Below are 24,712 nucleotides of genomic sequence, written 5' to 3' on the forward strand. Positions count from 1 at the left end.
TACACGTCCTCCAGGGCTGGCAACGTCGATGTTCAACTTCGACGTTGCTCAGCCCAACATCGAAATAGGCACAGCGAGGGAACGTCTACACGCCAAAGTAGCACACATCGAAATAAGGGAGCCAGGCACAGCTGCAGACAGGGTCACGGGGCGGACTCAACAGCAAGTCGCTCCCTTAAAGGGCCCCTCCCAGACACACTTTCATTAAACAGTGCAAGATAAACAGAGCCAACAACTAGTTGCAGACCCTGTATATGCAGCACGGACCCCCAGCTGCAGCAGCAGCAGCCAGAAGCCCTGGGCTAGTGGCTGCTGCACACGGTGACCACAGAGCCCCGCAAGGGCTGGAGAGAGAGTATCTCTCAACCCCCCAGCTGATGGCCGCCATGGAGGACCCCGCTATTTCGATGTTGCGGGACGCGGATCGTCTACACGTCCCTACTTCGATGTTGAACGTCGAAGTAGGGCGCTATTCCCATCCGCTCATGGGGTTAGCGACTTCGACGTCTCGCCGCCTAACGTCGAAGTTAACTTCGAAATAGTGCCCGACGCGTGTAGACGCGACGGGCGCTATTTCGAAGTTGGTGCCGCTACTTCGAAGTAGCGTGCACGTGTAGACGCAGCTTAAGAGTCTTAACATTAACTTTACTGGGAACAAGTTCTGTTCGATATAGCTACTACATACAGAAAAAGAACACTATTGAGATTGTAAAGTCAGCCACTTAAACTTAGGAAATGTCAGAATTAAAGTTACAAGGACAACCTTATTTCTGGCATTTCCTAATTTTTCAAGCTTGCCTTCTCAGCCGTCTTTTAATGTATAGATAATTTGTGTGTCTCACAAGCATGTAGCACAGTATTTGGTTTTGATTTTTTTCCTGTGGAATGGCCCCAATTCATCAGCAGCACATTTGAACGGAGTACTTTCAACACGGTATGTCACCAAAGTGCTAAACTGTGCTAGCCACAGAAATATACCATCTTCTGGCACCCTGGAGGAAGAGGCACAACACATGAAGACAGAGAGTTACAGCTCCACAAATAGCCTAACACAGCACAGCTCATTATAAAGATTTGAAAGGTATTGAGAAAGAGTGTAGGGTTATGGGTTTGTCTGCACAGTAGCTGGGAGAGTGCTTCCTAGTTTGGGTAGCTAGACACACACTAGGTGTAGCTGAGGTAGCTCACTACAAATAGCGACATAGCTGCATCATCACAAGTTGTGGGTTGGGCTAGCTACCTGAAAACATACCCAGGGTATTCACAGATTCCTAGGCCAGAAAAGGAACATCATGATCATGTAGTCTGACCCACTACATCACACAAGTCTTTGAGCTTCCCCACAATCATAGAATCACAGGGCTGGAAGGGACCTCAGGAGGTCATCTAGTCCAGTCCCCGGCTTCAAACAGGATCAACCTCAACTAAGTTATCCCAGCCAGGACCTTGTCAAACTAGGACTTAAAAACTTCGAGGGATGGAGAATCGACCACCTCTCTAGGCAACACATTCCAGTGCTTCACCACCCTCCTGGTGAAATAGTGTTTCCCAATATCCAACCTACTCCTCTCCTTCTGTAACTTCAGACCATTGCTCCTTGTTCTTTCATTGGTCACCACTAAGAATAATTTCTCTCCATCCTGTTCAGAACAACCCTTCAGGAAGCTGAAGGCTGCTATTAAATTACCCCTCAGTCTTTTCTGTAAACTGAAAAAGCCCAAATCCCTCAGCCTCTGATCATAGGTCATGTGCTCCAGCCCCTTAATCATTTTTATTGCCCTCCGCTGAACTTGCTCCAGCACATTCACATCCTTTTTATACTGGGGCGTCCTAGAACTGGACACAATATTCCAGATGTGGCCTCAGCAGTGCTGAATAGAGGGGAACAACCACTGTTCTAGATCTGCTCACAATGCTCCTTCTAATGCACCCTAATATGTCATTAGCTTTCTTGGCTACATGAGCACACTGTTTACTCATATCCAGCCTTTCATCCACCATAACCTCTAGAGCGCTTTCCACTGTACTGCTGCTTAGCCAGTCAGTCCCCAGCCAATAACAGTGCTTGGGATTCTTCTGTCCCAAATGCAGGACTCTACATTTCTCCTTGTTGAACCGCATCAGATTTCTTTTTGCCCAATCCTCCAATTTATCCAATAGATCCTCTCTCTACCCCCGCAATGTATCTGGCTCTCCCTCTAGCTTAGTGTCTTCTGCAAACCTGCTGAGGATGCAGTCCAGTCCCTTATCCAGGTCATTAATAAAGATGTTAAACAGCACCAGCCCCAGAACCAAGCCTTGTGGCACTCCGCTTGAAACCAACCGCCATCCAGATATTGAGCCATTGACCACTACCTGTTGCGGCTGACCATCAAGCCAGCTTTCTATCTATCTTATAGTCCATGGATCCAATCCATACTTCCTCAACTTATGGGCAAGAATGTTGTGGGAGACTGTATCAAAAGCTTTGCTAAGTCAAGGTATTTCACATCCACTGACTTCCCTGTGTCGACAGAGCCTGTTACCTCATCATAGAAGTTAATCAGATTGGTCAGTCATGATTTGCCCTTGGTGAACCCATATTGACTACTCTTGATCACTTTCCCCTCTTCCAAGTGCTCCAAAATGGATTCCTTGAGGATCCCCTCCATTATTTTCCTAAGGATTGAGGTAAGGCTGACCTGGATTGTCCCTCTTGCCTTTTTCAAAGATGGGTGCTACATTTGCCTTTTTCCAGTCATCTGGGATCTCTCCCGATCTCTAAGAGTCTTCAGAGGTAACGGCCAAAGCTCACCAAAGACATCTGCCAATTCCCTCAGTATCCTTGGGTGCATTAAATCCAGACCCATGGATTTGTGTACATCTAGTTTTTCTAGGTAGCTTTTAACTCGCTACTTCCTCACCAATGGCTGCCCTCCACCTTCCCGTACTGCATTGTCTAACACCATGATGTAGGAGCTGTACTTGTCTGTGAAGACTGAGGCAAAAAAAGCATTGAGTACTTCAGCTTTTCTTACATCATCTGTCACTAGGTTACCTCTCTCATCCAGTAACAGCCCCACACGTTCCCTGATAACCCTCTTATTGTTAACATGCCTGCAGATGCCCTTCTTGTTACTCTTCACATCCCTTGCCAGCTGCAGTTCCAATTGTGCTTTCGCTTTCTTGATTACTGCCTGGCATTCTCCAGCTTTATATTTATACTCTTCCTTAGTCAACTGTCCACTTTTCCATTTCTTACACGCATCCTTTTTGTGTTTCAGCTGACCAAGGATTTCCCTGTAATTTCCCAATAATTCCTAGAGCAGGTATTTGGAAAAACTTTCAATGTTGATTTAAAACTTGTTAGTGTTGGAGAATCTACCGGAACCCTTGGCAAATTGAGAGTATTTAACTATTTGAACAAAGTGTACAAAAGGCACGCCCTTTTTCCAATGTAAATGTATCTAGCTTTTCTTTGCTAGACTGGAGTCCATTATCAAGTACCTATCTAGGTACTTGCAGATTGTAATCAGGTCACTCCCTTACCTTGTCTTTGCTAAACTAAATAGATTGAGCTCTTTGGATCTGTCACTATAAGGCATGCTTTTTAATCCTTTAAATAGTTCTCCTGGCTCTTCTTTGAGCTGTCACCAACATCCTTCCTGAATTCTGGATATTGTAGTCTACCAGTGGTTTTATGACTGCCACTTTCAGAGGTAAAATAACTTCTGCTTGAGGTTCGGCTACTTTTGCATGCGAGGATCATATTAGCCCTGTTGGTTTCAATGGAAGTTCATATTCAGGTGGTTATCCATCACACTCCCTAAGTCATTTTCAGAGTTGCTACTTCCTGAGATAGCATCCCCCATCCTGTAGCTATGGCCTACAGTGTCTATTCCTAGATATATGCATATGCATTTGGCAATATTTACCACGCCCCCATTCTCCCCCACCCCATCTGCTAACTTTATCAGCAACATTTTTGTTTTCTTCTAGGTCATTTTAAATAGTGGGGGGCCAAGAACTCCCTATAGAACCCCGCTAGAAACACGCCAATCATAATTTCCTGTTTACAGTTGCATTCTGACATTAATCAGCCACTTTTTAATCCCATTAATGTGACCCATATTATATTCTAGTTTTTTTTTTATTTAATGAAAATGTTCTGTGCTATAACATCATTTAATGGAAGTGTAATTATAAAATGTCAACATTATTACCTACGTCAACCAGCCTAGAAATCTAATTAAAAAAAGATATGAAGTTACTTAGTCTCTGTTTTCAAAAACTTATATTGATTTCTATATTACACCACCCTCCTGTAGTTCTATATTAAGTCCCATATGAGCCATTCTGTTATCTTGCCTGGGAATGTTGCTAGACTGACAAGCCTCTTAAAAACCGGATCATAATGTTTACCCTTTTCAAAAATTGACACGAGATTAGCTTTCTTCCAATCTTCTGGAACTTCCTTGGTTTTCTAAACCTTACTGAAAACCAGGGCTAATAGTCCAAAAAGCTCCTCTGTCAACTTCTTTAAATCTCTTGGGCGCAAGGTATACCAGCTGCTGATTTTAAAATACCTAATTTTAGCAGCTGCTTATTAACAGTCTCCTGACAGTGGAACGGAAGAAATGTAGTCATCGTAATATGAGACTACATTGCTGTTTTCCCCAAATACATAACCGAAATGTTGATTGAACATTTCTACCTTTTCTACATTGTTATGGGTAAGTCTATCATTTCCGTGTAGTAATTTTCTAATACCATTGCTGGGATTTTTTTTTATACTAATAAACTAAAAAAACTCGTTCTTGTCCTGAGCTACAACACTACACTTCTGATTTACATTAGTACTATCAGTATAGAACAAATGGAAGAGAAAGGGAATTATTTTTAAAATACCATATAGTTCTCTTCATGTCCTTCTAAGACAATTTTTTTTTAAACTTTACGGCTTTCTCCCATGTTTATAGCTTTTGGGGCACCTAGTAAAGTCTTGTTAAACAAGCCCCAATTATCATTCATGTTTTTCTGCCGAAGTTCTGCTTCTCAGCTTATTTGAATCAAAATTGTTTTCACGTTTTTGAAATTGGCCCTTTTAAAGCACTAAATTGGTTAAGATTATATTTGGGCAGCTAGGCCGAGGTGCCACCAGTGCTGCGACAGCCACACTGCTACTTTTAAGCACGCTGCGTACATGTAACTTAAAAGGATGAGATTTAGTTCTGCCATATTGTTTCCTGATCTTCAGTCCCATGCACCTTCCCTTAGGCCAAAAGTGTATTTTGACAGGTAACATCAATAGCAGCAGATGAATCTCTACAGTTTTCTTTTGTCTTTGTTCTATCAGGAGGTTCATTTCTTTGTGGAAGGCTGAATAAAATCCAGAGGAGAGTGCTCACTGTGGATGGAATGTTAAACAATCTTAGAAGCAAGTTCCCAGCAAGTTCTTAGTGTAACACAACCTGAAAAATTACATTTTTCCAAAATCTTTTCATTCAATTGTTCACATTTTCCAAACAAGAAACACCTTTGCTTTACGAGTATTCTCCATTTAGCCATTTTCAAAATCCTACATAAATTTATATAAAAATAAAAAGGCAGGTTTCTGGGCTGTTGTATTTTAAATTTAAATAATGGGACACATTAGGCAACCTTAACACAATGCTCACTACTACACCCTCTCTAATGAGTTCATTCAACATATGTAGTGCTATGCATAGTGTTATACATTATTTTTCATCCTAGGTCTCAGTGGAAGAATTAGAACACAGCATCAGTATAAAAATAGCAAAAGAAGCAGTGATGAATATTAACAGTCCTAGAAACCTGTTTAAACCATCAAATGGCTTCTTGGAAACTAAGATGTACATTGCAGGATTGCCCCGCAGAGCTGATGATGCCCTCATTAAACCGGTAACTTTAAAATACCTCCCAGTTAAGTCTGGTTTGTTGTTTATTTTTTCTTTTATTGTAGTTACCCATTTGTCACCAGGGAAATACAATCCTGAGAGCTACGTATGTAAAATGGAAAATGCTATTGTTGACCTTTTAGTTTGAAAATGAGTATGCATGAAGCTTTTCAGTCTGTACATTTTTAGATTTAGTTATAGAATCACATCAATTAAAGACATCTCAAAATCTAATCCATCTTCCAGGGTTTTTGTTAAGAGTTCAATTTCTAATCTCATTTTAAGACTCCTTAGCAATAGATCCATTGGTACTTACGTAGGGAAAATATTTTACAAATGCTCCTTTTCTTAGTGCCAAATTGTGCCTTGGTCTTGGGGGCAGGCAAGAGCAAAGGGAGCATCTTGAATGTGCACTAGAAAATAATTTAGATTTGGAAACAAGCCACCATAACCCTAACAAAAAGTGCTTGCAATATTTTGATTATTTTAAATCCATTTTTGCTTGCGGTATGGCGGGAAGACAAAAAGGTGAACATTTTTTGGGCAGTTTTAACTACTGCTCAATAATAATCTGTTATCCAATGTGAAATAATTCTAGAGATGCTGTTTTGGGGCTGAGGAGGCAAACGTTCAGCAAATGAAGAAGACTAATTGCTATTTCTCCGTAGCTGTACTGCAGCAGACACAGCCAAGCAAAAGACAGAAGTTTGGCTCCAGTGTGTTTGAACTTAAACTTCAAAGCTATTTTTGCTCACCAGTGGTACCAACTGGAGAAGCTTATTTAGTAGCTCAGTACTGCTAAGCCTGTCATGCCTTTGATATCAAAGAGAAACAAGGTGGGCGAGGGTGACAAAAATACCAGTAAGATAAGTTCTTTTACTGAACCAATTTTTGTTGGTGAGAAAAAAGAGACAAGCTTTCAAGCTACACAGAGCTCTTCGGATCTGTGAAACTTAGGCACTCTGTGTCACAGCAAAATACAAGGCAGAACAGTTAGTTTAGCAAAAGTCATTAATGCATGTTGTAAAAGACTATTCAAGGTGAAGTGGTCCCTTAACACCATACCAGTAACGGGAGAACAAAATGTGTGGGGGAGATACTGGGTTACAGATTTTTTGTAATAAGCCATAAATCCAGCATCCTAATTAAGGCCATGATTTTTAGGGTCTAGTAAAGTGATGAATTTAATTCCCAGGCTCATCATTTCGAGGTGCTATATAGGAGGATGAGGACTGAGCAGGCAGAGATGGACTTACGGTTTTGTGAAAAGTGTTTGCCCTTGGGTAACAGTGTTTTTTGTCTTTTTCATCATTTTCTTCTGTGTGATTTCATTCGAGTGATTGTCTGGTTTCAGCCAAATAGTTGGGGCATTTACAGAATGCATAATGAATGTGCCACCCAAACATCCCTGAGAAGACTTACTTCTCTGCTGAACCCCGCCCCCCCAATCACTCACTCCTAATTATCACCTCCCATGCCATACTGGAAGCCATATGCGCATCATAGAATCATAGGGCTGGAGGGGACCACAGGAGGTCATCTAGTCCAGCCCCCTGCTTCAAGCAGGATCAACCCCAACTAAGTCATCCCAGCCAGGACCTTGTCCAGCTGGGACTTTAGAACTTCTAGGGATGGAGAATCCACCACCTCTCTAGGTAACACATTCCAGTGCTTCACCACCCTCCTGGTGAAGCAGTTTTTCCTAATATCCAACCTACACCTCTCCCTCTTTAGCTTCAGACCATTGCTCCTTGTTCTGCCATCTGACACCACTGAGAACAGTTTCTCACCATCCTCTTTAGAGCTCCCCTTCAGGAAGTTGAAGGCTGCTATTAAATCACTCCTCAGTCTTGTTTTCTGTAAACTAAACAAGCCCAAATCCCTCAGCCTCTGATCATAGGTCATGTGCTCCAGTCCCCTAATCATTTTTGTTGCCCTTCACTGAACCTGCTCCAGCACATCCACATCCTTTTTATACTGGGGGGTCCCAAAACTGGACATGATATTCCAGATGTGGCCTCACCAGTGCCGAATAGAGGGGCATTAGCCTTCTTGGCTACAAGGGCACACTGTTTAGTCATATCCAGCCTTTCATCCATCATAACCCCTTGGGCCCTTTCCGCTGTACTGCTGCTTAGCCAGTCAGTCCCCAGCCTATAACAATGCTTGGGATTCTTCTGTCCCAAGTGCAGGACTTTATACTTCTCCTTGTTGAACTGCATCAGATTTCTTTTTGTCCAGTCCTCCAATTTATCCAGGTCACTCTGGATCCTCTCTCTACCTTCCAACGTATCTACTTCTCCCCCTATCTTTGTGTCGTCTGCAAACTTGCTGAGGGTGCAATCCAGTCCCTCATCCAGGTAATTAATAAAGATGTCGAACAACACCGGCCGCAGATCCGAGCCTTTTGGCACTCCGCTTGAAACTGACCACCATCCAGATATTGAGCCATTGACCACTACCCGTTGGGCTCGACCGTCAAGCCAGCTTTCTATCCATCTTACAGTCCATGGATCCAGTGCATACTTCCTTAACTTATGGGCAAGAATTGTGTTGGAGCGGTCTTTGTCCGGGAAGATAGAGGCAAAAAAAAAAACAAAAAACATTGAACCTCTTTAAACATTTGCAATCAATTCTCAGTGGGGACCACATCCTGAGAAAGGTTTCCCGAATCCCCACTTTCTGGCTTTCAAATGACCGATCCATAAAGTAGCATCAGACCCTGCCACAACAATAGATGCAAAACCTGCCCACAAATCTCCGCTGCTACATTCTGTGCAAGGTCCATGGGTCCTATCCATGCCTATCCCAATGTGGTGTACGTCATCCTGGGCATTAAATGCCCCCAAATATAAAAGACAAAAATATCCTATTACTCACAAGTGAACACTTCACAGAATGATTTCTCCCGAGCTGACCTCTCAGGCTTCACCTTCAAAGGAAAGCCACAAAATAGTTTCAAAAGACGAGCCTGGGAACTTAAATTCTTAACTTTGCTGGCCACTATAAATCACAACTTTAAATAAAGACTCCCGATTGATGGCTTTATTACAACAGTTTATAACTCATGAAACCCCCTCTCCCCCTTGTTTGTTCCATGATTGGAGAGATGTTAATAGACCACTTCACCTGGAAGGGTCTATTAGAATAGGTTTATCTACTTACGTAAACAGCCTGTTCAATCTCGTATCTATTTGTGAGACTTTTGTTGGCAAGTCTGCACTACAAAATTAAGTCAACAAATGACATCACTTTTGCAAGTCCCCATTACTCTCCCTGTGGTGGGTGTACTCCCCAGGAGCACTTGCACCACTTAGACTGTAAGTGTGAGGAATAATAGAAGAGCTTCTGAAAGGCAGCAGCAGTCAAAATGACTTTCCTCCACCTCTTGCAGAGGTAGAATTAATGTCACAGTAGTGGTTAAGTTACACTTCAGGCCATGTCTACATTACTGCTATGTCAGCAAAACTTACATCACTGAAGGGTGTGAAAAAGCTGCATTGGTACCATTGTGCCGCTGTCAGGTCTCTAGTGTTGACAAAGCTTCAATGTAGACAGTTACAAAGTTCGGTTAAGGTAAAGCAGCTTCTGTTGATCTCATTGGATAGGGTAGACCAGGCCTGACTGCTTTTCCCAAGCCTGAAGACCTCTTTATAAACTCACAAGCTTGTTTCTCTCATCAACAGAAGACAATCCAATAAAGATATTACCTCATCTATCTTGTTTGTTTTGATATCCTGGGAGCAACATGGCTATAACACTGCAAACAACAATTTGATTCCAAAACACCTCTGAGGATCAGTACTGTTACCTATGGCACAACTATGCTTCACTGTCCATCAGAAATAAGTTGTCATGTCAATTAACTTATTCTCTATTAACAATGTTTCTAGAGCAAATCTGGAAGCAACACAAACATCTGTAGGTAACTTTTGCAGATTAACCCTCGACTAGATGGGTGCATTCGTGCCTGGAACCTGATGAATCAGGGAAGTTCGGGCATAAAAGAAGTTATTCAAGAAAAACAAAGCAAACACTGTTTAGTCACTGTGGGGAAAGGGTCCTACTACCCTGGCACGGGCGTGGCAGAATTTCACATAAATTATAGTAAGTATTTTTTCAGCCTTTCCCAACATGCCTTTATGCTGGATTGAGGATTGAATTAATGGATGGCAAAAGAATATGAGCATCTCTCAAGCACTCTTTACTCAGGCAAGGTTCCCACTAACTTCAGAGAGAGTTTTACTTGTGTTCTGACTCCACACTTATATCAGTTTAATTTCTGCAATGACCCGTTAGAGTGGACTTAATCAGATGGGTCCGTTCCATTTCTCAAAATCTGTTTCAGCTCCCGTTTTATCAATGGACGTTTTGCCCTTGATGTCAGACTGTGGTTTGAGCCCCACATAAGTCAGTGATATGAAATTATATTTGAGCCAGATGCAGCACGAGTGATTGTGATACCAAGTAGCATGGTGCATCATTAGTATGAAATTTTGAGAAAAGCAGTTCATGAGCAGGGTATCCCAATGAGCTGCTGCACTTGGGAGCACTCTGGCACCTGTGTGACTTTACTCATGTGAGAATTCCCATTCAGCAATGGGACTAGTCTGGTGTGTGATGTTAAACTGATTTTTAAGCTATCGCCCTTCTGCTCACTAGCAAAATTTTATGAGCAGCCTGTCAGGCTTTTTCTGGAGTAACCTTGTAAATAGTCCTCTTATGAATGTTGCAGAGAGAAAGGTAACTGAAAATGAAAAAAAGGAAAGGCAGCTGAACCAGCAAGGGGAAAAACCCAAGCTTAAAAATTTCTATGTTCTGTATAAGACACTTTGGAGAAAACTGGCAACGTAAAGCTTCACTTTTCACTGCAGGTTTAGCCTTATTTTTCATAGTGGGAGTATACATTAGATCACAGGGGAAAATGCTTGTAAATAATCAAACAGTATTTGGATTTTGGGGATGTTTCCAGGTTCATTAACTTCTTTTTTTTTCCTTCTTCTTTTTAAACAGATAATCTTACCGATGGCAAAGACTGGCTTATAAACATAACATTGACTGTTCGCCCATCCACAGGCACTGGTGTGATGTTTGCCTTGGTCTCTGGCAAAACAGTGCCTCTTGCTTTGTCCATAGCAGACTCGGACTCCCCTAACTCACAGGTGATCTTACAGTTATCACAGTGATTCAGGGTCAGATCCTCATCTGGTGTAAATCAGCATAGTTCTTTTTAACTTGAACTCTTTCTTCTTTCTCCTTCTGTAAAAGGGGATAAATTCTAGTTACTTATTGTACCACACAGGGGTGTTATGAGGCTGAATTAATTGCTCACAAGATGCTCTGATAAAACAGTGGTGAACTGCATGCATAAGCCAAATGGGTCTTGTGGGCATTAAATTTCTCTCTATTCCCTGTTGTGGCAAGGAACAAGACAGAAGGCAGTGTGTGCTCTACACACACACACACACACACACAAGTGTAAAAGGCATGTTATTAGGAATTCATATAACAAGTGCTCTTTATTAACTGGCATCTGCTCTGCCGGTGGTCACCCAGCCGGGACTGGCAGAGCAGGGCCAGTGACAACTGGGCTGTGGGACCTGCTGTCTAGCCAGGGCTCGGGCCAGCAACAATGTGGCTCTCCACCCAGATGGCAGCAACTGGGTTGGGGGCCAGGAGCCACAGCCTAGTCACCAGCAGTGGCCACAGAGCTGGGGCTGGCTGCTTGGCTGGCAGCAAAGGGGTTGGGGTCTAGAGGCTGGCCGCCCAGTAATTAGCAGCTGCCACAGAACGGGGGGCCAGCAGCAGGTTTGGGGACCAGGAGCCCACTGTCTGGCCAGGGCTGGTGGCAGCAGGGCCAGTGACCCCCTACTCCAATAACGGGCAAATTTGATTATCCAGCATCCGCCCCAACCCTGTTCACCAGGGAGTTGGATAATAAAGCTTATACTCTGTGTGTGTGTGTGTGTGTGCACGCGCGCACGTGTATGTGGGTCAATGTGTACTTTTTAAAAACTTCCTGTAGTAGATATCATGCTGGCTGCATTATACTCAGTGTCCAAACTCCCATCAGCTTCCATGGGTCTAGGATTTAACAAGATTTTCTAACATGAATACCTCAAGAAAATAAAAAAGCACTCAAAGAACTGACTTGGTTTTTAAGAGTGCGGAATAACGCATCAGCTTCTATAGATTTCAGTGGATTTCCCAGTTTCAGGAACCTGTTTTGAAAAATTTTGGCCATTCTGGTTTCTCCATTTTGCAAATGTAAAATGAATTGATTAAGTAAACATAGGTGATGGAGTTGTAGGTGAGATCTTTTTTTGTTTCTGCTGCCCAGGAAGTCATTGTGACTATTGAGAATGTTATTGTTGCCCGGCTGGAGGCAGAGAAGTTGTGTACTTCCAAAAGACTGAGGCTAGGACTCAGAGTAAACAAACAGCTGCTTGAACTGACTGCTGATTCACAAACAGGCAGCACAAGTTCTGCCCAGGAGCGACAACTCTCCATCCTGGATCAAGCAATGAAAGGACATGTTGTTACCTATTTAGGTGGCATTCCAGGTGAATTTTATTTCTTGACATTGATGTGAATGAATAACCCCTGATATCTTGAGTTGTTGCAGTTAGGATTTTTAAAAAAAAAAAATATTTTTATCCTTGTATTTTTTGAGTCAATCCACATAGCTTTTGATGCAGCCTGATAAGCTAGTTCATTAGTAACATTAAGGAGCTAACAACCCAGCATCAGAGCTTCTTTCCAAAGGTCTCTTTTTGTAGGTGACCCTATGGCACCTATTTCCCAGGAAAAATAGTGGTTTGTTGGGAGGTTTTTTTTTTCAGTGAAGAGTAACAAGAACTCCTGAAGTGCCACCCACTGGTAGATTCGACACAATGCAGCAGGTATAGATAATTGTTAAAACCATCCATTTAAAAATATCTAAAGGATAGGAGGAGGAAACAGGGAAAATGAGGTTACCACAATCATACTTTCAGGTGTATAGACTAGCACGGCTTCCTCTCTGTTACTATTCAACATGCAAGGCAATACTTCCAGGTGGCGGATGACAGCCTCCATGAGAGCATGGTAATATGAAAATTAAGTGGGGCTTAAAAAGACAACATTTTGTTTAAAGGATTTGAAAGTGAATTTTTGATCTTGTGTAACCAGCACAAAACATGCAAGCGTGCTGTGGATGCACAGCAATGCCATTAGCTTTGCATTTGGAAAATTATCATATGCTAACTGGAAATCTTGAGAGGAACAGACTCCTAAATCATAAGGTAGTTATGAGGCTAAATTTTTATTGGTAAAGGTTTTTGACAGCTTCTGGCTATAAAGGGACTATAGGGAAAGACAAAGTGTTAGCTTCACAAGAGACCCCTGGAAGTTTGACAGGCAGTTTTCAATCAGCACCTATTTTCTGTTATATTAAAACAATCCTGCTCCAACAGTTATAGCCAGCCCCATTCCCTGTAGCTCCAGTAAGCACAGGGTGAATCTGCAGTGTTAGAATTGTGGAGATTAAGGTTGCCAGGTTTTGTTGGACGTGTTCCTGGAGGTTCCATCACATAACAATCCTTAAAGATTAAATCTCTACTTTGGGAGACTCAAGGACTATCCTGGAGGATTGGCATCCTTAGTGGACAGAGAGAGAGAGTGGAGTGGCATACTCATTTGTATGGCATGGAAACTAACCATACAGGGGGTGAACGGGGGTAGGTGGAGCTAGCACATAGATATCTCAACCATAGAATCAACTTCTGTATCCTCTCCGCTCTTCCTGCCACTGTAGAGCGGTGGTTGTCAACCTTTTGGGATGACTGTACCTCCTTCAGGAGTCTGGTTCGTCTTGAAGTCTCTACTTACAAAATTATCTCCTTACAAAAATCAAATAGAAAAAAGTGCCCCCGCACATTATTACTGAAATATTGTTTTCTTATTTTTACCATATAAAATAAATGAGAACAGAGTAAACCCTCGATTCACCAGACCCCGATTTAGCAGACTTCAGAAATAGTGAACTGTACGCCAGTCCCTCTGTCCCCCGCAAAGGAAGAAAATGACAGCAACTCACCAGGGCCACCGGCAACTCACCAGAGCCGCCAGTGCAGCTGGGGGGAGCTGCAATGGCTGGGACTGTGACCGCCGTGGAGGAGCCTCCAGGGCCACCACCTCTGGAGCCGCCACATGCTCCTCCTACCAGAGGTGGGACACTGACCCAGGCAGGCAGCACTCACATATGTGCCCCACCCTGGTGGGAGGAGCTCATGATGGCTGCAGTGGCGGCAGCCCCACCCGTGGAGGATCCTCCAGTTGCTCTGGTGTTAGCGGCGCCAGCTCCAACAGCACTCTGGCAGTTTTGGTGAGTCGCTGGCAGTTATTTGGAGGAGGGGGTTCAGGGGCACTCTGGCAAATACCGTAAACCCTTTGGATTTAACAGACTTTCAGCATTAGTGGACAGCCCCCACCCCCCATTAGTCCATTAAAATTGAGGGCTTGCTGTATACAGACTTACATTTCAGTGGACAGTGTACACAGCACCATATACAGGTTATTGTCCATGAAATATTTTAGTTTGTACTGACTTCTCCAGTGTGTTTTTTATGTAGCCTATTGTAAAACTGGGCAGATACCGAGGTGAGCTGATGTATTCCCAAAAGACCTCTGCATTCCTCTGGTTGAGAACCATTGCTACAGAGGAGGCACATTAGCACTGCAGATGCTACTGCAACCCTGAGTTGCCTAGTCAGCTGCCTCTGAACCTCCTGGCATGTAAGAGAAGACAAGATCTATTTCCCACAGATCTTACTGCGCATCCTAGTAATGGTGGGGGTGGGGGAAAATTTATCATGGAAAGTAGGCACAAAAGAGGGTTACAAGAAGACACGGGTAGGATATTTGTCCTGTCTTAACTTCTGAGTATGTGTGCAATGGACTGAAGCCAAAATTAACTTAACAGCAGCAAGCTAGATGGGCGCTGTTCAAACCTGATTCTCACCATCCTCCATACTTAGACTAAAGCATGCGCCAAGTTCAGCACTGACACGAGTTATTGTGAGTGGCAATACGTCAATTTTTTAATTGTATCCATGTCACAAAACGGACGCTGCTGCACAGTTGATCAGCCTGGGAGCAGGTCCCAGATGAGAACTCAGAGAATGATTAATTTCCACAGCAAAACTTACATTTATTGCATGCATTTAAAATAAGAGTTTAAAAACCATGTTTAAATTGAATAGTTAACACTAAGAAAGCAAATCAAAAGTAATGTGTAGCTTAAATGGTTAATCGTCTAATTTTTATCCCAATTTAACAGCTTAATTCTTTACCCAGTTAAGTACATACACAATCAAACCCACAAACACACATACTCACCCTCTGGGGCTGGCCAGACCCCAAGAAATGTTGGTTGGTTGATTGAGGTGAGAGTCCGAAGTGCACGTCACCCCATTATGCTGAATTGAGGGACTCCGACTTGTGTGGCAAACTGACATAATATTTATCTTCTTGGTAGGAGGCAATCTAAAGGGAGTGGTGTTCAGTTCACTGGTTCTACCCCTCAGTCTGGGTGGCGTGCTGCTCAGTTTATTGGTCAGACCCTTCAGTCTAAGTAGGATGCTTGCTCTTGACCAATTTTGTAAGCAGGATGTTCCATCACCCCAATTTTGCTTGTCTCATCCATGAGTGACAAGCAACAGAGCATCCTTGGTGTTTGTTTCTTCCTTGTTAATTTTTTATCTGGGAACTGGCCTTCTTTCATACAAATTTTGCTTTTCTCAGCACACACAATTTTGTTCTTAAACTGGTAAAGAAGTCCATAATCCACTGGGACACTGGCTCAGGATAGCCTCTCTCTTCAGCCCACTTACTGTCAATTCACTCATACCAACCATTCACACTACTCACTCATGCTAACTACCCATGATTCGTGACATCCATTCTATTTAAAAAAAAAAAGAGATAAATCCAATTTTAGGAGTAGAAATCAGTAAGTAAACAACCTGAACAAGTAACAAAGAGAAAGCTGTGCTATTCTATCTACTATCAAAACAAAAAAGCAGGCAAGTATCACTTTAAAGATGAACAAAATAATTTATTAGGTGAGCTTTCGTGGGACAGACCCACTTCTTCAGACCAGAGCCAGACCAGAACAGACACAATATTTAAGGTATAGAGAACCAAAAATAGTAGTCAAGGTTGACAAATCAGAAAAAAAATTGTCAAGGTGAGCAAATCAGAGAGTAGAGGAGCGGGGAGTCAAGAATTAGATTAAGCCAAGTTTGCAAAAGAGCCCCTATAATGACCCAGAAAATTCACATCCTGGTTCAAACCACGTGTTAACGTGTCAAATTTGAATATGAAAGAGAGTTCAGCAGGCTCTCTTTCCAAAGTAATGTGAAAATTCCTCTTCAGTAACATGCAAACTCTTAAGTCATTAACAGACTGGCCCACTCCATTAAAATGTCGGCTGACTGGTTTGTGGATCAGGAGTGTTTTTATGTCTGTTTTGTGCCCATTAACTCTTTGTTGTTGGCAGAGACTTCAAACTCTCTTAGACAAAGAGTTAATGGGCACAAAACAGACATAAAAACACTCCTGATCCACAAACCAGTCAGCCGACATTTTAATGGAGTGGGCCAGTCTGTTAATGACTTAAGAGTTTGCATGTTACTGAAGAGGAATTTTCACATTACTTTGGAAAGAGAGCCTGCTGAACTCTCTTTCATATTCAAATTTGACACGTTAACACGTGGTTTGAACCAGGATGTGAATTTTCTGGGTCATTATAGGGGCTCTTTTGCAAACTTGGCTTAATCTAATTCTTGACCCCCCGCTCCTCTACTCTCTGATTTGCTCACCTTGACAATTTTTTTTCTGATTTATCAACTTTGATTACTATTTTGGTTCTCTATACCTTAAATATTGAGACTGTTCTGGTCTGGCTCTGGTCTGAAGAAGTGGGTCTGTCCCACGAAAGCTCACCTAATAAATTATTTGTTAGTCTTGAAAGTGCAACTTAACTGCTTTTTTGTTTTAACTTGAACAAGGAAACTTTAGCTAAGCCCCTTTTTTAAAAAACAGATAACTGAAGAATAAGCACACTTGCTAGAAATTCCAAGTTCTTTACACAGTATATAAACATAGCTACTAACTGCAGTGTAAACAAAGCTGTAGGAAATGAGCTGCTCATCTAAATCAACTGTTTTGATTGGCGAATAAGCCAATATTCACCCTTGCTACCCTACATAACTTAGCAATAATTTTCAGTTTTACAAAGTAAGTATCGTCACACTTGGAGAATGTATACTGTGTTAATCAAGCTGTTGTCAACCGTTTCCACACGTTTCTGTCTAGGATACATTCTTGCCCCAACTTAGGTCCTCAGTTACCACAGTAACTTCTGTCGCCATACTGTTGGGTGAATTCTAGGGATCACAGCAGGCCCCAGGTCTGTACCCACAAGGGGTGGGGAGGGAGCAACCTCCAGCTTTGCCCCTGGCCACAACCCTGCTGCAGCTCCTTTTCTAGCCCTGCCCCTGACAGCCATGGTTCTGCTCCCAGCTCCAGCGCCACTCCCAAACCCACCTTCCACCCTGGCCCTGGCCTTGGCCTCTGGCTTCCAATTAGCCCCAGTCTTGTCTCCATTACCTCATCTGCACTCCCCACCAAGAGCCACAGCACCACTCCCAGGAGGGGTGTGGACAGAGGAAAGCGGGGGCGTGATGTGAAAAGTTTGGGGACCACTATTCTAATGCATACTACAAACTGAGGAAGGTTAGGAATATTTGCAAACTTCATCTTAAACATTCACACAAAGAAAATCCGACCTTATGGAGCAAAGCAAAGTGTTTCCTATTAAAATGTTTCCTACTAAGTTGCCATTTCTTGCCATGGATCGTTGAGTGATGAGAAGTAGGAAGTTTCAGTGTTTAACTAATCTGAAAAGCATATAGGATGTTGGAAACCTCAGCGTAATTCATTTTAATGTGCATTTTGTGCAGATGTTCCCATTGGTGCTACGCTGCTGACAGCCTTTTATAATGGCTGCATGGAAGTGAAGGTCAATGAAATAGAGCTGGATCTGGATGAAGCCGTCTCCAAACACAATGACATTAGATCACACTCGTGCCCGCTGACAGAGAATGAAGTGAATGAATTGTTAAATTAGCATTCTCCCTTCAGCTCCTATTTGTGTAATTAGACTTCTGTATTATGTTACTCAAATGTTCTGAAAAAGGAGTTAAACTGGCATGGTCTTATCCCCTGAACAGAGTGTGGGAAGATAAAATAAACCAGTTTTTTTTCCCAGTGATAAAAGAACACAATGAGGATTAAAAGTTTGTGAAATATGTTCTTGCCCAGGTCAGTGATAATATTTTTAAACTAGATCTAAAAGATTTCTTTTGGGTAGAATCATCTTTCTTGCTCCCACCCCAATCCCTGCCCCCTGCATTCAGCCTGTTCCCTTTTTCTGTTTTATTCAGCTTGGAGAGTTAAATCAGACAAGTCTGTCGGTCACTCTTTGTTCTGATGCTTTAGGGCAAAGCTGTCATGTTTAGGTTGCAAGTGCCACCAGCATGTTTGAATCCAAGTTAGCAGTGGGCAACCTCTAGTCTGCAGATCCTCTGGCTCTCTGCCTTCCCCCACCTGCCTCTCATGCGCCGGGGCACCAGAGCCCCACACTTCCTACTTCTTTCCCCTCCCTCCCAGCACTTTGGACCACCACTAATCACATGGTTCATGCTCTGTCCCTGCTCTTCCCCTTCCCTCCCAGCGCCAGAAAGCTGCAAATCAGCTGTTTGTGGCATTCCCAGTCAGGGAGGAAGGAGCGGTGACAGCGCGAATCAGGTGATTGGTGCATTCTGAAAGTGCTGGGAGGGAGGGGAGTAGAGTAGGAAAGTGTGGGGCTCCAGTGTGTGAGCAGTGTGGGGGAGGGGAGCACACAGGTGGAACACCGGTGCGCCATGAGCTGCTACAGCCACTGAAGTGAAGGAGGGCCACTTCTGCAGCCCATCCACTATTGTTGGTGGCTCTTCCCTGATCTAAACAAAACTACTTTCATTTCACTTTCTAAGACAGAATGTATGGAAACATCTTAGCAGCTATTGGAAAACATGTTTTGTTGAAAAATCTAAAGCTATGAACCCAAGGTTGCTGCTGTTACACTTCTGAAACACAGCATTATTTTGTATCAGAGAGGTAGCTGAGTTAGTCTGTACCTTCACAAGCAAGAAGTAGCCCAGTGGCACCTTATAGGCTAAGAGATATTCTGGAACGTAAGCTTTTGTGGGCAAAGTGGGTCTTTACTCACAAATGCTTACGCTCCAAAATATCTGTTAGCATTATTTTGGACAGCAACATGCAAACCCAGGCTTTTAGTAAATATCACATCTTTTCTTAGAAGGAAAAGTAAACGGTAAACAAACCTAAAGTGGCTTTGTAATCTTTATAATGCAATAGACCTCCTTTTCAACTTGTAACCTCCTTTTGTAGGCACATTTCAACTCATGTTACATACTTCAGCTGAACACATCAAAAATGAAAGAAAATGATATTTGATTACTCCTTGGGACAGACTAGCTTAGTGTTAACATGAATTCTTTCCATGTTTTCCATCAAGGATCCCCTCATTTTACTTCAGACTTCAAGGCTGTCTGATTATTCAATTCAGAGTTCCATTACGAGGGAAGCACTTCCATACTTAAATTAATTCAAATACCATGCTATTGCCAGAAAGCAAATGCCAGCAGTTTTATATGGGTGAGTTGCACAAATAAAGCAGCATCAGTCAAAGTTACGGGAAACCAAACTGGAATTTGCCAAATAAACAGATTGCGCCATTCATGAGGAATACCACAGCCCAGAGTTTCTATTCACTTGTTCACTCCTGAAGTCGTCCAACTAGTTCTCTCCTCAGATTAAGCCCACAGCAGAGATTGGGATTTTATTGCCAGTTTCAAACAATTAAAGTAAGAAGGATATACCCGCATTTGAAATTCATATTTCAGCTAGAGTTGGAGCAGTCACAGATGGGTGAGGGCATCCCTCCACCCCCAACCCAGCCAGCCTCCTGCATCTAACTGGTGATTTTTTTTTCTATGTTATTATGAGAAGGCACACCCTATTCTCCTGGTGTGGTAAGATGGAACGCCTAAGCCCATACAGCACAGGCCTGGTGTGAGGCCTAAGGCCTGAAAACAATGGACAAAACATAGCTCAAAGCAAAGCTAAGCTGTGAGCAAGAGGCAGGCCTCTGCTAACACAACTTGGCACAGGCAGGGCTGAGAGTACAGGACACTAATTGGTAACGGGTCCTGGTGCAGAACAATAATTGGTGTAAGTTGTAATCACAAGGTGTCACCAGCTGCTTAAAAAAAGACCTTGACACCTACTCCTTGCAGATACAGAGCCAAGTTCAGGAAAGGGTCTAAAATGACAGCATGATGGATAAGAGGTGATCTAACCGAACCATGAGTAACAGGAGATGGGTGGTATCTAAGTAGCATTAAAAGGTAGTAACCTGACACCATCAGAGGCTGGTAACCTGATACATCAGGAGTGAGGTGTGATTTGTTTGTACCTGTGTATAACATGGTGTCTTGGGGGGACTGTCTTTGTCTGACCTACAGGGGCAGTGGAATTCCCACTGTTTGTGTGAGTCCATTGCTGCCGGTACCTCTGTACAGTGGATCAGTACAATATACTATACTTGATCACTTTTATTTGTGCCTTGCTTGGCAATAAAACCTGGCTGGGAGCCTTCAATCCTTATGCCCGATGGTTACCACTAGGGAAAAGTTTTCCAATAGCCGTGCACACAGCGCATGCACACATATGTTGCAGTGGACTGGAGCAACACCTCAAGAACAACGAAGGGTCCTGTGGCACCTTATAGACTAACAGAAAAGTTTAGAGCATGAGCTTTCGTGAGTTAACTCACTTCTTCAGATAAGTGAGTTAACTCACGAAAGCTCATGCTCTAAACTTTTCTGTTAGTCTATAAGGTGCCACAGGACCCTTCGTTGCTCTACAGATCCAGACTAACACGTCTACCCCTCTGATACCTCAAGAACAGTTGCAATTGCTTTTATTCAAAGATAGAAATGCTGTGCATTTCCATCAACTAGCTACAATGCTCCCTGCACCATAGCTCCCTGCTGGAGGGCAGTGCTCTGAAGAGGATGCCAGCATCTAAAGAGCGGCAGAGGTCCCTGATTGGTTACGTCTACACGTGAAGCCTACATCGAAGTAGCTTATTTCGATGTAGCGACATTGAAATAGGCTATTTCGATGAATAACGTCTACACGTCCTCCAGGGCCGGCAACGTCGATGTTCGACTTTGACGTTGCACAGCACAACATCGAAATAGGCGCAGCGAGGGAACGTCTACACGCCAAAGTAGCACACATCGAAATAGGGATGCCAGGCACAGCTGCAGACAGGGTCACAGGGCGGACTAGCGCTTCCGGGGCAACAGCTAGCCGCTCCCTTAAAGGGCCCCTCCCAGACACACTCAGCCTGCACAGCACGCGGTCTGAGGAGCCATAGGCACACAGACCCCGGGCGACGCAGGCATGGACCCCCAGCAGCAGCAGCAGCAGCCAGAGGTCCACCCAGCCCTCCCGGCAGGAGCAGGGCTCGCCCTGATCCATGCCATGCGGGAGGCAACTGAGCACCTCCTTGCTACACCGGAGGAGGAGCTGCCCCCAGGGCAGCAGGGCTCAACCCCCAACCCTGCAGCACGCCCCCCGCCCCCGCCTCACATGCCGGCGGCTGTGGAGCTACCCCACCAGCACCGACTGGTGGGAGCGGCTGGTGCTTGGGGAGTGGGACGACGACCGCTGGCTCAGGAACTTCAGGATGAGCCGGCAGACATTTATGGATCTGTGCCAGTGGCTCACCCCCGCACTCAGGCACCAGGACACTGCCATGTGGCGTGCCCTCACAGTGCAGAAACGGGTCGGCATCGCTGTCTGGAAGCTGGCCACTCCAGACAGCTACCGATCTGTGGGACAGCAGTTTGGTGTCGGCAAGGCCACCATCGGGGCTGTCCTCATGGAGGTAAGAGGACCCACGGGGGGAGGGCAGGGCAGGGGAGGGGGGCCCGGGCAGAGGAGGGGAGGGCAGGGCAGGGCGGGGGAGGGCAGAGGAGGGGAGGGGAGGGCAGGGCAGGGCAGGGCAGGGCCACGCACACCCTGCTCACCCCTCATTGGTGCTCTCCTATGTGCTTTCCCTGCAGGTTGTGCGTGCCATCAGCGCCATGCTCCTGCACAGGCTCGTGAGGCTGGGGGACCCAGATGCCACCATTGCGGGCTTTGCCACCCTGGGCTTCCCCAATTGCTTCAGGGCTCTGGATGGGACTCACATCCCCATCCGCGCCCCGCATCACAGTGGAGGACGCTACATCAATCGCAAGGGCTACCATTCTGTGGTCCTCCAGGCCTTGGTGGACAGCCGAGGCCGTTTCCAGGACATTTATGTGGGATGGCCTGGCAGCACCCACGACGCCCGGGTTTTCCGGAACTTGGGCCTGTGCCACCAGCTGGAGGTGGGGACCTACATCCCCCAGCGGGAGATCCCTCTGGGGGACACCACCATGCCCCTCTGCGTCATTGCAGATGCGGCATACACCCTCCGGCCCTGGCTCATGCACCCGTACACGGGCCATCTCTCCGCTAGCCAGGAGCGCTTCAACCAGCACCTGAACCACGCGCGCCAGGTGGTGGAGCGCTCATTTGTCCACCTGAAAGGACCCTGGAGATGTCTCCTGACCCGCCTGGATGCGGGCCCCAACAACATCCCCCTGATTGTGGGTGCCTGCTGCGCCCTGCACAATTTGGTGGAGAGCAAGGGGGAGGCCTTTTTCCAGGGCTGGGCTGTGGAGGCCGGCAGGGCCGACATGCAGCCACCCGCTGCCCCCAGTCGGCAGGTGGACCCCGAAGGGACGGGAGGCCCTGCGGGCCCACTTCAATGATGAGGCCGCAGGGTGAACTCTGCCAGGCCCCCCACTGCCCACCCCTTCCTCCACAACACTCCCTGCCCCAACGCCCACACCATGGAGCACCCAACCGCACCCCCCTCCCACTTTTCCTGGACAAATGACAGCACGCACTTGTGGCTGAACTTAAACTGCTTTTTCTTTTAGAACTTTGTGTTTTTGGAACTAGAATCAAAACAAGAACAAACTATATACAAGATGTGTGTAACAAAAGTAGTGTGTACAAAGAAAACAATAGTAATAAAAAAGTTTGTTCACTAAAAAGAAAACCAGGGATGATAAAGGGCAGAACTATTTACATGGGGGGGGACGGGGCAAAGGGGGGCACAAAAAAAGAGACCTACAACTGTCCATCGTCCTTTCTTAAAAATCAACTATATACAAGGGGGGGGGGGCCACGTCCCGGGCCCCACGCCCCTAAAGTCCGGCACTGGGGGTGGGCAGTCGGGAGCCCCGCCGCGGCCGCAGCCCTGTCTGGGGCTGGCTGAGAGTGGGGCGGACCGGAAGATATGCCCAGCGAATCTCAGCTGGCTCCAGAGGTCCCTCGGCAGTCCGGCCCTCGCTGGTGGATGGCGGGGCAATGGCGGACGGGACGGCGATGAGCGGAGCAGCAGGTGGTGCGGCGGGTGGAGCAGGCAGGGCGGGCGCTGCTGCAGCCGGCGCAGCATGGGGGGCCAGGTAGTCAACAAGGGCGGTTGAAAGTGTCCATGTAGGCCCCCCATGCCTCTTGGCGCCAGGCCAGCGCCCGCTCCTGCAGGTCAAGGCGGCGTTGCTCCACCCGCAGGCGCTGCTCCACCACCTCCAGCTGCCGACGGTGGATGGCCAGCAGCTGGGGGTCCGTCGCCTTCGGCTGGTGGTGGTGCGGGGTCCGCCATCTAGCCCGCCGTGGGGCCGGTCGGTCCTCGGCCGAGGGGCTTGCCTGGAGCGGTGGCCCTGGAGGGGTCTCCGGGACCACTGATGCCTCACCAGCACTCTCTTCCGGTCCTTCCGATGGTGCAGGTGCGGGACACAGGAGAGGAGGGGGGGAAGAAGAATGGAGACAGGCGTTAGTGTGGGCCCCGAGCCGTGGCCTTTGTCCCCCCAGCCCTGTGCTGCAGGTTCCCCATCCCCGTCCCCGGGAGATGCTGCTGTGATGGATGGGGTTCAGGGGTCCCCCTTCACTGCACCCCGTCCCCTGGTGGGAGCGACTCTCACTTCACTCTGCAGGGTCTGACAGCAGGAGAGGTTTCTTAGGCCACAGATGCCCAGTTTCTCCCAGGAGTGACAGCACCAGCTGTCGGAAGAGACAGTCCTTCCAACCTGTCCTGGGGAGAAGACCCCGAGGGGTGCCCCTCTGGGGTGTAGCTTTCCCCCTCCTCAGGCTGGCTGCCTTCCAGCTCTCCCTTCCCCTAGCCTCTACCTGCGGCCCCCGCTCCCCCACCCCCGATTCCAAGCCAGCTCGGCTCCTCCCTCCTCTTTGTTCAGGGCAGAGGTGTCACATGCCAGCTGTAGCCCCAGGATCATCCTTTGCCCCTGGGAGCTATTCGGCTCTTGTTGCTCATATCTAGCCTGAGTCTCCCTTTTGCACTCCCCCGACTCCAACACATGCTGCTGCTGCTGCTGCTGCTGCTGCAGGGTGTCCCACCCACTCCTCCCAGGGAACCCTCGAGGTTCCGCTCCCCCCTGCCCTGGGGATGGGGCATGGCACTGTCTTGCGGGGTGGGGGGGGCAGGGGCTGATGCACTGCTGTGAGGGACATGGCCCTGCTGTCCTTGGGGCCATGGCCATGTGAGCATGTGGGGGGCCCTGGACACATATCTGTTACCCCCGCCC

At 45.9% G+C, this 24,712-nt stretch overlaps 1 protein-coding gene across 2 annotated transcripts in view; it reads left to right on the plus strand.

Moving 5' to 3' along the window:
- Window positions 1–19,332, plus strand: part of PROS1 (protein S) — a 118,684-nt gene extending 99,352 nt beyond the window's left edge. For both annotated transcript variants that reach the window (XM_074998512.1, XM_074998504.1), the window contains exons 11-15: window positions 5,734–5,901; window positions 9,836–10,004; window positions 10,911–11,059; window positions 12,238–12,460; window positions 17,903–19,332. In XM_074998512.1, coding sequence (XP_074854613.1) covers window positions 5,734–5,901; window positions 9,836–10,004; window positions 10,911–11,059; window positions 12,238–12,460; window positions 17,903–18,069 — 876 coding nt within the window. In that variant the 3' untranslated portion in view covers window positions 18,070–19,332. The remainder of the gene's footprint in view (window positions 1–5,733; window positions 5,902–9,835; window positions 10,005–10,910; window positions 11,060–12,237; window positions 12,461–17,902) is intronic.
- The last annotated feature ends 5,380 nt before the right edge of the window (window positions 19,333–24,712 follow it).

This window comes from Carettochelys insculpta, chromosome 1 (genome assembly GCF_033958435.1).
Source record: "Carettochelys insculpta isolate YL-2023 chromosome 1, ASM3395843v1, whole genome shotgun sequence".
Taxonomy (NCBI): Eukaryota; Metazoa; Chordata; order Testudines; family Carettochelyidae; genus Carettochelys; species Carettochelys insculpta.